Source organism: Serinus canaria, chromosome 7 (assembly GCF_022539315.1).
Source record: "Serinus canaria isolate serCan28SL12 chromosome 7, serCan2020, whole genome shotgun sequence".
Taxonomy (NCBI): domain Eukaryota; kingdom Metazoa; phylum Chordata; class Aves; order Passeriformes; family Fringillidae; genus Serinus; species Serinus canaria.
This window is the reverse complement of record NC_066321.1, coordinates 2,208,035-2,222,416: the sequence shown is the minus strand read 5'-3', so window position 1 is coordinate 2,222,416 and position 14,382 is coordinate 2,208,035. Positions and strand designations below refer to the sequence as shown.

The 14,382-nt window shown below is 43.5% G+C and overlaps 1 protein-coding gene across 1 annotated transcript in view; it reads left to right on the top strand.

Annotated features, from left to right (window-relative positions):
- Positions 1-7,966: 7,966 nt before the first annotated feature.
- Positions 7,967-14,382, top strand: part of ACVR2A (activin A receptor type 2A) — a 51,967-nt gene continuing 45,551 nt past the window's right edge. Inside the window, exon 1 of the mRNA XM_009087772.4 lies at positions 7,967-9,733. Within this exon, the coding sequence (XP_009086020.1) occupies positions 9,679-9,733 (55 nt within the window). The 5' untranslated portion in view covers positions 7,967-9,678. The remainder of the gene's footprint in view (positions 9,734-14,382) is intronic.

Sequence of the window (14,382 nt, the reverse complement as noted above, 5' to 3'; positions counted from 1 at the left end):
CACAGGATCCTCTCACAGCCCGACTCTGCCACTTGCCTTCTCTTCATCGGCCACTTGGAAATCTTTCTGCTTAAAGTTCCCAGTAATGACCCCAAAGCAGCAGAGAATCCAGCTGAGGGAACAGCAGAAGCACCAGGAGAATCCATCTGGAAATGACACTCCCATTTTCCCATTACTACTTTATTATGATATCAACACAAGCCATGGACACTGCTGGTTTTGTGTAATTTCACAAAAAGTTGGACTGGTCATGTGCAGATCCATGTTTGTTGTCTTAACCTGGCCTCAGTATATCCTACAACTCCTATTCCATCTGAACACTATCTTCATTTCTATATTGACACAGAAATCCTACCATAAAAATTATTCCAAATATTTGAAGCTATTTATCATGGAAAATAATGCAATTACATTCCAGTTAAATTAAAAAAAAAAAGCTTCAGCAGAAAAGCACATCTTTAACTGGTACAAATATCAAGTAGAATTTAATCAATAAAGGAGAAGAAAAATCACCTGTTAACATATGACAGACATATGTTACCTATTGTGCTCATCTCACTGAGTTTTTCTCAGGTAATAGCTTTTACAGATAACAGCATGCTGGGATTTTAAAATTATAGTTTTCTATAAAGGTAATTTCAATATTAACATTTGGCAATAATTCTTCAATGCAGACAGGATTCTTCCAGATAATGCCAGGTAATATGGGTGGAACATCCAGCCACATCTCAGTCCTCCCCTCCAGCAGCACAAAACACACAATATGAGGGAATTGCCTCATATTTTAGTGATAATAAAACCTGGAAACCAATCTAGATTGGGATTATTAGCTGTAAGAGGTCATTAAAATAGAAATATTAACCAAAAAGGAAAAACCTGCCTGTTTCCTTCTATTTGTCTTATCCTGAGAACTCCCATGGCAGTGTCCATTAAACCTGGCAGGGGATCTGGTCCAAGCTTTCCCAAATCTGAAAACTCAGCAGGACCCAAGCAGTCAAACTTGGTCCATCCTTAACAACAACAACAAGTCAAACTAAGTAGTACCATGCCCAATTCCAGAAGAAAACCTGATCTTTCAACCCAAACTGCAGCCAACAACTGTTCCAGAGGAATAAGCCTTCAAACCCATGGGAATGTCTCTCCTGGGAGCTGTTTAAGCTTCCTTAATGCTCTTAATCCACCTTGATATTGAGCTGCCAGACACTCTGGCACCCACCTTCCCACTTCCAAATAGCTGCTCAAGTGCTGGAGCATTTCTTTCCCCTCAGTGGAGATCCTGACAGTTCTTGGACATGAATTAACCAAGTTTTCCCCCACTGTGTTTGTGGCCTTCCACCTCACTGGAAGTGAAAATCTCTGGTGAACTTGGAGAAAAAACAAACCATATTTTAGGGCAGGTTAAAAACTCCAGGATCCATGTGTGTGTCCTTCAGCTTCCCTAACTTTCCACATGAAACAAAAATACTTTTCCCCTTGCAGTTTCATGAAAGTTAATTAGTTGATATTACTAAAACTGGGTGCATGCACTATGTATCACTACAAAATTAGAAGTACATTTTCGTTGCCTAAAGAATTTCAAGGCAAAAAAAAAAGAGCCTTTATATCAGAAAGGTTGATGCTGTGCACAAAATTTTCTAAGTAAATGGAAAAAAAAGACTGAATTTTGTTCAATTAAAAGAGCCTGAACTGATAAAACTTCTCACTCTAGGGGGTAAACAGAATTTTGCCATCTCAGATATTAACATTATCTGTTCAATGTCTGAATTGGAATTATTACAAAATTATTTGCAGATGAATTAACTCCAAAACTATTCAGCAGTAGAAGTCAGAGGAGGATTTAGCTCCCCAGTGGCCTGAACAATGGGTAAGAGCACCAGGCTGGGATGTTCTGCTGGTTGCAGAAGAAAGATTCTGGGTTTGAATTTACAGGATTTCAAATCCCCAGAATGGCTCAGCCCATCCATCTTGTCAGAGCACAGTCACCAGAGAGAAATGTTCCAGCTGGATTGTGCTCATGAAAAAAGTGGGGAGCTATCGGGGTTCCCTGAGAGACTTCCAAGCTGAGAAACTCGTCCTCCTTAAAATCTGCAATAGGTCAAATTTGGGAATCTTCCACACTTTTTCCTAAGAAACCTTGTAACGTGCCAGATTTTCAGGAATTCCAGCACTTGGGGAGAAGAATTATTTCTGTCACAGTGAACAGGAACAAAGGGGTGCCTGAGCTGCTGTTGGCAGGATTGTTTTAATGCTACTTAAATTCTGTGCAGAAATTATGAAATCCCTAAATCAGGGATTATGGGCTGCAACCAAAACACATTGACTTAGAGCAATTCACAGCCATTGTCCCAGAGTCACACCTGGGACTTCATCAGGATTCCTGCTCCATTCCCACAGAACTCCTCTAACAAAGGGTTCAGATAACAGCAGCAACAGCAGCAGCTGCATTTCTCTTAAGGAAATGGGCCTCCAATCATAGTTCAATCATTGTCCTTTGCAGAAAGGCTTTATGAGCCTAAACCTGCTGCCTCTGGGAGCAGGATAACTGCTTGGGCCATGGCATGGGTTTGTAAGGGTTAATTCTGCACTCCCCAGTTATCAGCATTAAAAACTGTAACAGTATTAGCAGCCTGTCCATTACCACGGATCTTCACCTTCCTTTTGTAAAATACCAAATGGCAAATTGCCAGCTGCAACACCCATGGATGATTTGATAAACACTCCACTCTCTGTTCCCATCCCTTTTTCAAGCCAATTAGTCACATTCTGAAGCCTCAACTTCTTAGTTTTTAGCAAAACCAGTAACTAATATTCGAGTCCCATCTGAACCTTCCAGAATTCCACTTCCCATTACCATTCTAGATCAACACTGCTGGAAACTTTACTATTTTCTGTTGAAGCAAAAACTGGCATTCATTTGTCTTCCCCAGCACTCATCATCTCTGTGATATCGATCTGAACCAAAAAAAATTTCCAGGAATGTTCTCCTTGCTGAGGTTTTGAATTACCAAAGTATCAGGCAGCCCTCCTGATCCCACCCCCCAGAAAGCTTCTAGGATATTTTGAATGACACCATAAGTAATTACAGCTATTCATGTATTGGTATTCCAAAACAAGCAGAAGTCATATTGACACAATAATTCTGAAGAGCACACAATTGAATACTCTGAAGATCTGACAATCTCTCCACACTTGGCCACTTCACACTCCTACTTCTTATGACTATTTAATTACAAATTGTTGGCCTAAAATATTTAAATCTTTATCTACAAATATATGTATCAAGCCTTTCAAAGGCAGTGCAAAAGATCTTTAAAATCTGCTATCACTGTCAGGACGCTGTAGCAAAAAACAACAAACACTTGTCACATATTTTAAGAATCTTTCAAAAATAACGTTGAAAACATGACAATGTTGCAGAACTTTTGCATTCTGTGATGAACACAGAGTCAGTTTATAACTGAATATATAAATTATGGTGTATTCTGAGAAGGGAGATCTCTACACAGACCCTGAGAACCTCCTTTTCATAGCACAGACTGGGATTTTAGGAATTCAGCTTGGACTCTTCATGGCACTCATAAAAAAAGGATTCTACAGTACAAATGAGGACTAGAGAAAAATATCCAGAAAATGCAATTTTGCTGTGAAATATGGATGAAATCATAGCTGATAAATGCCACAGTGATAAAACCCCGTGACACAACCAAGTGCCCCTAAGAGACAAGGGAGTGTCTGAAAGCAACCAGAAGCTCCAGTGGGATGATCTCTTCTGACAAGACTCTGGAAACCCTGGAAAGAAATATCCCTACCTCCTCCAGGAAAATAGGTTAGGTAGTTTGGAATCCCTGTTCTAAAGAAGCAAAAGTCTGGCTAACAGGTCAAAAAGGAAAAAATAATCCTTGATTTAAATGTAGCTTTTGTGAAAACAATTTGATGAAGTTTGTATCAAGTTAATTTCTGTCATATTTTGTATCTTTCTTTTTAAACCTGAGGCAGGGAAAAATCCCTGGTGGTGTGGGATCTACAGGCTCCAGGTGTTTAATTGACAAGGGAATTTGTTACACACACAAACTCACTACAAAAACAGCTTTACAGAACACGATCCAGGCCAAATCCTGTCACTGCTCATATGAACAAAATGATCCCACTTTAGCCCTACACCAAAGTAGGGCTGTGATTTCAGCCTGTATTTGAATTTGTGGATACTCAGCTGGATTCCACAAGTGCATCTAAAATCTGTAAGTTTGATTTAAAACATTAAAGGAGAACATTTTGATGGTCACCTATATTGCCCCAACCCAAAAGCATTGCAGAAGCAAGCTTTGGATTTCATTTCAGTTCAGCAGCAGCATTTAAAAGGTTGATTAATTCCACATTCTCTCATGTTTTCAAGTTGTGCTACTCATATAACTGTAAAGTATCTCAATAGTTTTGGAACAGAGTAAAAAGTGCAAAATAATGAATAATTTGTAGGAATTTTATTATCTGTTCACAGCAAAAGAACTGAAAATTTGTATTAAAACTCTTTTGGAATATGAGGAGTTTCACATAAGTCATACATATAGAAGTAAAAATACTTTGAGGCAGTTATTTACCTTTTCTAAAATAAAATCATTTAGGCTGTCATCCAGCACAGTTTCCCAAAGGAAAGTGAAGCTGGCTGGTAAAGAGGGCAACCCTGGGAAGAGATTAATTTCTTGCCATTTTGGGCCTTTTAATTTTTTTGTTTGGTTATATAAGGACAGTGCCTGAATGGGGTCTTCTCTTCCTCCAGACTTTCAAAGGGGGAATGACTTAGACCACAAGGAAAGATGAAAGAGATAATGACAAGGATTCTCTCTGTTGGTGTCACTCCTGATGTTATAAACCCCATGGTTCCCATTCTGCATTCAGAAATGCTTCTCTAGGTGTTGTGAATGAGTTCTGCACAAAAACTCCTTTCCTACCACGTTGGGTTTTGTGTTGATTCACTGCTAAGAGTGGGAATAGCAAAGGCACAGCAGAAATCCTCAATTCCTAGCAGTGCTCCAGAGAGAAAAACGAGCCATTGCTGGGTTTTAACTCTCCTCATTATTCCCTAGAAGGAAAAGTTATATTTGTGCTGCCTCTAGGCTAAGTCCCATCCCACATGAACAAAAGACTGAAGCTAAGATCACATCCATTTCATCTCCTCCTGCTCTCCACAGATGCTTAAGTCCCTGACACTGTGTCTTCAGTGCTCATATGTCACAGTAAATGATTCATTAAAAATGCAGAGACAGATTGATCTTGGAAGGGAAAAAAAAAAAGATCTGGAGTTTAAGGCGAAAGGAAAATAGAAATGAGGAGCCAAAAGGTGGAAAAGGGAAACACCCCCAAAATTCACATGAGAAAGACATTTAAAAATAAAGAGGAGACAGCAACTCTGCTGACATTTAATGTGTCTGCTTGGGATAAAACTCATCCTTTTACTAGCAATAAAACAACAGCCTAGCCCAAAGCCCTTGGAGCATTTTGCATCAAGTACCTCATAAAAATGGTTGGCAATTTCTCCTAAGGTCTGTACAATATCTACACCAAACTATTTTATTTTTTTAGGGTAATTAAATGGGAGCAAATCCCCAGTGCAGGTAGGGAGAGCTGTCTGGTCCCAGCCACCAACACTCAGCCTCATTCCCAGCCCCCTGGCCATGCTCAAAGTGGCAAGGAAAAGGCAGGAACGAGCTCCCCTTGTGACTCCTGTGGTGCTGATAACCAGGTGATTGACAAGAGCACCCCCACAGAAGGACTGTGTTTGTAACATTTCCTGGATGGCCAGAAGGATTTGCTCTGCCAGAGGAATCCTGCAAGCAAAAAGCAACCCCTGCCTAAGGATAATGAGCTCCTTGAGTAAGAGACACCTCCTTGCCGTGACATCCATGCAAATTCTCTTATATAGGTGACACATTTCTTCTATTTTTATCAAAAACAACTTGTAAAATAGAAATATGGACCATAATTTACATTCTTTCAGCAAAAAAAACCTCCTCTGACAACTAAGCTAAATGCCTGCAATGGGAAGTACATATATAAATATATATTCACACACACACCAGCAATATTTTTAGCTATGATTTCCTACTCATGTGGCAACATGACCAGTGTTCTGAAGAAGCTGAGCCAAGTGAAAACACAACCTGCAGAACAGGTCACGTTTAAATATTCTGCTATTGAAGAATATTAAAAACTACAGATTAAGTAGGAGTGTTGTAACACTTAACATTAATTAAGGCTTGTAAATCATTCTGAAATACTTGGATAAAAGATGGCATAAAAGGTGTTGCCACATGTCTTGATGCTTCTAGATGTGCACAAGCCCTGACATCTTATTTTGTGTTTGGGATGTTTCAAATCATAAAAAAAAATTATGGTCACTGGAAGAATTTAATGTTGGGAAGTGTTGGGACACGACAGAGAAACACCAAGGTTGTCTGATTAAGAACTCAAGCAGATACCTCAATGTAAAAAAAAACTGAAATAGATCTATTTCTTGGATCCTGGTGGATCACCAGATCTGTGAGTTAGAGCTTGGCAATGTTGCTAAGCCTTGACTTGGCTGTATATTCATTTATGTGAAATACAGATCATTTTCCTTCCAGTCTAATACCACCAACTATTCCTATCCCAAAAAAACTCTCCTAGTTCATGCCACCAAACAGTTTGAAAAGGAATCTGGAAGCACTTAATGGCTATCTGGGCTTGGTGAACGGCATAACCAGTTCTCTGAGAACTTGGCACTTGTTGCTTGTGCAACTACAGGTCTTTAGAGAATAGAGAAATTAGAGGCCAGCACTAAGGCTCTTGTGCTTTCCCACATGGATCTCCAGATCTAAGAGCCACGTCTTCCTTTTTATCCAGAGACAAGAGATGTATTTTATGGCATCCATTTAAAAAAAAAGAAAAGGTGCAAGGAATGACACCAAACTCATGAAGGAGGAGAGCTAATTAATTTCCTGGACAGGACACGCTGGGGAGGTGCAGGCAGCTGTTAATGGCACATCTCACCTGGAGCTGAGGCCACAAACACACTCCAGGTGCCTCCCAGCACCTCGGGGCAGCCCACCAGCAACACAGAGAGAACAGCACAGAGTCACAGGGCAACTGGAATGGATTTCGACTTAAAAGAGGGCAGGTTTCAATGAGATGGGATACTGGGAAGGGATTGTTTCCTGGGAGGGTGGGCAGGCCCCAGCACAGGGTGCCCAGAGAAGCTGGGGCTGTCCATGGATCCCTGGAAGTGTCCAAGGCCAGGTTGGACAGGGCTTGGAGCAGGGATGGTGGAAGGTGTCCCTGCCCATGGCAGGGTGTTGGAAATTAATGACTTTTAAAGGTCCTTTTCAACACAAACCCTTCTGTGACTCTGATTCTATGCTGTAGCAGCAGTGATGCTCCTGAGCAAGGTGCCCACAGCAGAGACCACCACAGCCGTAGCTCTCACCCGGACTATTCGGAGGACATTTGCAGGGACGTTTCCAGGCTGGGCTGGGGATGAGGCGGAAGACCAGGCCAACATCTGACCCCAGAGGCAGCGCCCCCAGCCTCACACCGTCGTGTACACGTTACACCATTGTGACCCCTCCCAGCCAGGTCCCACCGCGTGGCTGCCCACAGCGTTTCGCCTCCATCCCCGAGCCTGGGAGCACAGCACAGCGCCCCAACACCTCGAAGGAGCATGGCGAAGGTGAATTACCGACACCATTGGGGTCGGGGCGGAGCGGGTCGAGGGCGCCTGAGGGGCCGCGCCCTGAGGGGCGGGAAGGGCGGGCAGGAGCGCGCCCGTGAGGCGGCGCGCGCCGGCCGCGAGGGGCGGGGCCAGCGTAGGGGAGCGCGCTCCGCCCCGCCGCCGATAGGAGGGGCGAGTGGAGGTAGGCAGGGCTACGCGGCAGAATCCGCATTGTGATTGGGTGGTGTGGCTGTCAATCAAGGGCGGCCGCCGCGGCCGTGGGGAAGGAGGGGGAGGCGGAGAGGAAACAAAAACAATCGCCCGGGCGCCGCCATCTTGGGCCGGTTCTCCACACGCCACACGGGTGAATGGGTAGATATGAGATTACCACGGGGGAGCAGCGGCAGCAGGGCACCGAGGGCTGTTCCGCGCTGCCAGCGACACTCGGCGGGCTCTAGGCACGGCCGCCGCCACCCGGAGAGAATCCCCCGGCTCGGCCTTTTCGCCTCGCCAGCCCCTAAGCTGCACTGCTGGAGGGACAAAGTTGGGCTGAGCCTCGCTGCCTCCGCCGCCCGGGAGACCGGAGAGTTGAGCCGGGGTCAGAGTTAGGGGAGAGGGTGACGAGGGGATCGCTCCCCGCTCCGCCGTGTGGGAGGCGCGGGGAGAAGGCTCTGCCTCCCCGCCCCTGCCGTCTCCTGCTGCTCGCTCCTAGGAGGAAAAGAAAAAAGAGGAGAAAAAAAAAAAAAAAAGGCAAGAACTGGATTGAGCTCGGAGGGGTGGATTTTGTGGAGTCTCCGTGTGAGCAGCGGCGGGGCGGCGAGCAGGAGATGTGTCCGTGAGGAGGGAGAGGAGCGTGGATCCATCCAGGACCCGTGAGGAGCCAGAGGAGCCTGGATCCATCCAGCCCCAGCCCGCCGTGAGGCGCAGCCGCCTCCCTTCCAAAGAAGCCCAGTTCTCCTGGAAGCACGGCACTCGGCAAGGATTTGCCACAAAGAATATACCACCCTCCTCCCCAGCGCCTGGATACTGCATTTTATTTTTTAATTTTTTTCTTTTTTTTTTTTTTTTTTTTTTTTTTGGTACCCCCTCCCCAGCCACTCTTGTGTGTTTAAATACCAAATATAGCCTCTCGCGGGGGGAGGGGATGGAAATCTCCTAGAAGAATTGGAAATCTTGCTGGGATTCGGGAGTGCTGGTGCTGGAGAAGGGCGGCGAAGACGGAGGGATGCACTGCTCTCGCTGCCTGGCCAAGGACTAGAGATTTGCCACTTCCCGGGGAGCCCGAAGGTTTGTTTGTTCCCGGACTGCTGTTTCCCCCCTTTCCCTCTCCTGGGCTACGCTAAATCCCTCAGCATTTATTAAAGAAAACCCACGTGTAGCTGGTGGCTGGTTTTTAAGGTAGTTTTTCATCGACAAACTGACAAAAAAAAACTTGCTCTCTTCGCCTCGAGGTTTGGAACTGGAATGGAGCTGCTTTTCTCCCAAACACTACACGGGGTGTGAAGGGGGGGAGGCAGGACGAAAACATCGCCTTGGACTGATCCCGATCCGACCCCCCGGCACTCGCACCCACGAGGGATGATCCTTCACGGCGCCTGATGTGGAAAACACTTGGAGACTCAGATACTTCGTCGTGCTCAGCAGCTTAATCGTTGACTTATTTTGTTTTATTTTTTTTAAGTGGATTCGTAGCATTACTTTTATGAATTGAATTTTGCCACCGTTTGTACAGAAGCCAAATGACACGTGTGTTTTGAAACACGGTTCCAAATATATTTATCCCTCCCTCAACCCGGATTCTCTCTAGAAAGAGCCGCGGGGAGGTCGTCAGTGTCTAAACAAACCTGATTTTTAGTGTTTTATGAACACTACCTGCTGCAGAAATGTTGCTATAAATTGCTTTATAACGGTTCAGCAAGAAGGGAGATTTTTCCAGCTTGCAGGACCCAGAAAACTGGATACTTAAAGTCACTTAAATGTTTTAACAGCATTGGAAAATGGGAGCTGCTACTAAGTTGGCGTTCGCTGTTTTTCTTATCTCTTGTTCATCAGGTAAGTGAATGTTCCTGGATTTGTCACTTTAAACTGAGGGCTTTGGGGTCAGCACTTGGGAACTTGGGCTGGCTCTGTATGAATGGGAAGAATTTTTTTTTATTTTTTCAGGTGGCAAATGTTTGTGGATGGCAGCGACTGTAAAGGCAGAAGCTGCTTTCATGTTTATTCTTAAAAATATATATACATGTAACGTGAGCACTTGAAACGCTCCCAGCGCTTGGATTTCAGATCAATTGTGTGGAATAAATGTGGAGACATAACCACCTAGTGTCACATAAGTAACCTGGCAGCGCAGTTATCGGTGTTGGATGCTGGTTTTAAATAAGAATTACCCAGCTGAAATGCTCTTTCCTCCAGTTTGATCTCTGTCACCCCGGACTGTTCACTGGTGAATAGCGACCTCGGTTAATGCTTCATTAATTTGGAATAGGTGCCGCTCTGAAGGGCTGAGCTCGTCCTTTGGTGATAGCGAGGGGTGTGTTCGTGTAGACATGTACCAACAGAATTGGGGTGAAAAGCCAGGCTTTCCCTTTATAAAGAATCATTCGTAACCCTTTGTATTTTGCTGTTCGTTATGTCGCTGCCTTTTAGCGCAGAAAAAAAAAATCTACTGATTTTCTCTTTAAAACAGCAGAGTTTGAGGTTCAAACGCCAGCTCTGAGTCCTGGGAAGCGAGCGGGGTGCGAGGACTTCCCCACGCTTCTCCAGGAGGAAAATTGTTATGGCAGCAACCAGTGGTTGGGCAACTGTTGGTCCATTTGTGCTTGGAGCTCCATCAGTCTCACAGAAAACCCTCTTACGGGCTGTGCGAGGATCTCATGCGAGTTTACAAGGCAGCCTGGCGCTCCGTGCCCGCATTTGGAGCGTGTGTTTAGTGCTCTGTGTAGGTTTTTAGCATCCTTGCAGGGTGTGCAAAGCTACACTTGTTTATCAGGCTAAAAGCTCCCAGACAAGTGCTCAGCCTGCCCGTGTGACCGGGAGAACGGAGTAATGAGATCCCTTTAAGGATGCCTTTTACATTTCCAGCCTTAGGAGCTGGAGGATTTTGCTGAAGAGGCCGTTTTGCTGTGGTTAGTAAATGGATAAGTCTCGTCTTGTGTCTGTAGTGCTATCGATCCGCGCTGTGTGCGCTAAATGTGCTGTGAAATGGCGAGCGCTGCCAGGAGAAACCCAAAAACCCTGCCTGTGCTAACCAGGGAAACGGCTCAGCGGGTTAAGGACAGCCAGAAGGTTGTTCGGCATGTTTAATTTTTATTCTTCTCTTGAAACCAAACATGATTTCTGGCAGCTTTTGCCTTGCAGTAAAGACGTGTGTGTCGTCTTTTCCTAATGCCTGATTTTTCAGCTCAGCAGCGTTCTCTCAATTCAGCAATATGTTTTGTAGGGAAACTTTTTTCCCCCTCTCTCTAACAGTTTCTCAAAGACTTGCTGCCATCTGCTCTCCGTGGCTGTCTCTCTTCCACGTCCACCCCTAAGATCCTTTTGCCTAGAGCACAGAATAGTGGTTTTTGTTGACATTACCTATCAGACTTAACAAAAAAGAACAGCTAAGCAATAAAGAACGTCTTTTCTTTAACGTTTTTCGCTCGGGTTGTCCTTGGTAAGGTGAAAAGAATGTTCCTCTTGCCTGTGAAGAATTAATCTTGGCTAAATGAGCAGGAAACTGCCTGCAATCCGGGCTGCTTCTCATGTTAATGACATTGTTTTGGTGGTTATTCCAGTATTACACATTAAGTGTTCCGGTACTTAACAATTATTATACTATTTTCTACTCACACCAGGACTGTAGGCACTCTACAATTTTAGGCAAGTCTAAAAATAAATAAATTCAACAGTAAAGTGTTGGGTTTATGATCAGAACTACAAGATTATGTAAGATTTTAAGCTTGAAGTGCAGGCGTTTTTCTGAGTAGTGTTTCTTAACTGATTTATTTCAGTTTAAAACCCTACCTGATGGATTGGTTGTAACATCATCATCGCCAAATCTTTTTTCCCCAGCTTTTAGTGTGCAAATCAGTTTGCCTAGGTCCTGTGTTTCGGAATATTGGCAATGGTTGAGAAAATCCTGGAGTTCAGGTGTGGAGGTGCCTCTATTTAGTGTGCAGCTCCAGCTCCTCTCAGGCTCTTTCAGCGATTGGGGGTTTGGTTTGCTGTATTTGTTCATTTATTTTTAAATACAGCTATTTTCTGCAGATGTTTACGTGGCCAATTAATACCGGGGTTCTTTTAATAGGTGAAAATGTTGTGGGTTTTTTTCTGCGTGGTGGGTGTGGAAGTGCTATTTAGGTTCAGAGTGATTTATTTTATTATCTGTAAACTGCACTATGAAATCCTGTAAATGTACTGCAAATGGACAGGAATTTCCAGTGAGTTTAATCATTTTTGTTAAGAGAGTGAAAATATTTCCCTGTTCTGACTAAGATATTTGAGAAAGAGCCTCTGTGTTGTTATTAGGCTTTAAAATATTTGTAGATGCCTGGATAAAAGTGGGTGTAGGTTTGCACCCATCTGTAGGAACTCCAGAGGCTGAGATGAATGCACATTAACTAAACAAGAAAGCAGAGTGCCCGGGTCAAGGTTCTCCATGTGCCCTCTAATACACTTAGATAAACCTGTGGGCATGTTTGATTTCAAAAGGAGCAGAAGATCCTGAAGTAATAATAAAATACTTGAGAACAAGCTTCCTGTGCCTCTGCTGTAGGTGAGGCAAGATTGGAGGGGAGTTTCACAGGAAAACTTGTGACTGAAGCAGTTTGTTCATCAAAGAAGGCTCTCTGCAGATATTATCTGGGTGCTCCCCTCCCCAGGGAAGTGTGGTTGTGTTCTGGTGGTTTTGTGATTGCTGAGCTACACTTCAGAGCATTTCAGGAACAGAGAATGGGCACTTTCATCATTTTCTGAGATTTTTGAAACATACACCCCGTGCAGCTGAAAGTGTGGGAGATGCTGAAGGAGTGGATTTTCCTCCCCCATAATCTTAGTTTAAAATCTCATTGTTCCTTTTGTTACTCATAAACTCCTCATTTCCCAACCCCTCATCTCTTCTGAGGTACCTGCCTTGCCTTTGGTACCTGGGTGGTCCCAAATCAAAGTAGCTCTGCAGTGTCCTACAGGGAGCAAGACCTGGATTTCTTAGAACAAGCTAAAAATCACCTAGCCAGAAGGAACCACATCAGGAAAGTGTTGGTCCTCTCTATTTCTCCTAATGCCAGATCATTCCCAAGCTCCTCAGAAGGTTTTGTGTAATTTAGCTGAAGGTACTGGCGTGTCAAAGACACCTTTGTAGTTAAAGTAGTGTTTTCACTGCATGGAGGATGTTTTATTCTCTGATTTTTAATTTATCATTCTCCTGGGTCACAGCAATTATTATTGGAGAAATTATTTTTTTAATTGTGTCTTTCCCTGCCTCTCCTAAAAAAAAATCTATTCAGAACTGTAAAACCTGCTTTCTATGGTATGACTTTACAAACTGAATGGTTGGGTGTCCTGAAGGAATTGAGGGGGAACATGAGACTTTTTCTTTGGTTTTACTTGTAGAATGTTTTTTACTGTCCTTTCATTATTAACTTGGTAACCTTTGAAAATCCTGGTTTGGGAATGTTTGTGAAATTGTTTCTGCTGGTGTGTTCCCTGTGAGCTGTCCATGATTGTGGTTGGACTCTAATCACTTTATTCACTTTATTGTGGGGTAATAAACTACTTCAGAATTAGTGCTGCTTTTAAAGTAAAGATTCCTTTATTTTATCAGAGTGTACATGTTCTTTATTAAATGTATTACCACTGGGCACTCCTAATGTTGCTGTTAAGAGCGGGACTTGTTTCACTGAATAAACCTATTTAATACTGTTTTCAAGCATAGACTGAGTTATGGAGAGCTTGATGTTATAAATGACTACAGCTCAAAAATCTGTTAACTGTTTTGAAGTAATCTGTTAATACTTAACAGTTATAAACCCCAAATCTTCTGGGCTCTGAAAAGAGCTGTAATTGTGCAAATGCAACATCAGAACACGTGAGCATCGTTCTGGTGGAGCTCTGCTTTCCAAACATTTCCGGAGAGATGCTGCTGTCATGAGTTTATCTGCATCTCTACCCTTCGCACACAAGGCTTTGCTGAAGAAAAGGCTTCAGTAACTTTGTCTGCTCATGCTGGATGTAAGTTGAGGGGCAGGTGTTCTGTGTGAGGGAAAAGCTCTTTTCTGCAAGAAGAGAATCACTGTTTGGAGGAATAATAGTTTTCAGCTGGGTTTCCTGGAAAGTATTTAAATGGTTTTCTTATTTTTCTTGTTCCCACCTTTCTGGAATTTGAGGGTAAAATCCCTTAGGTGATGAGTTTGGCTGATTAGCAAATGAGGACAGACAAATACTCTTTTTTTTCTTCTCTGTTTAACCATAGACATTTATTTTTGTCATGTCATTAGCTCTAGGGAAGGGGGAAAATAACATCACCTCCAATATTTTTCATTCCTATTCATTCCACCTTTTCTTCCAACCTTCTCCACCTGTAGTTTTTCCAGGCTGTAAAAAGGGAGAGGTTAACAAGGAATCTGATTGTGGAAGAGGTTTCTTGGTGTAGGAAAGAAGCATTTCCACCACTTAATTAACTAAAAGCAGCTTAATGCAAATGCCTGCTTGAGCTGGTTGGT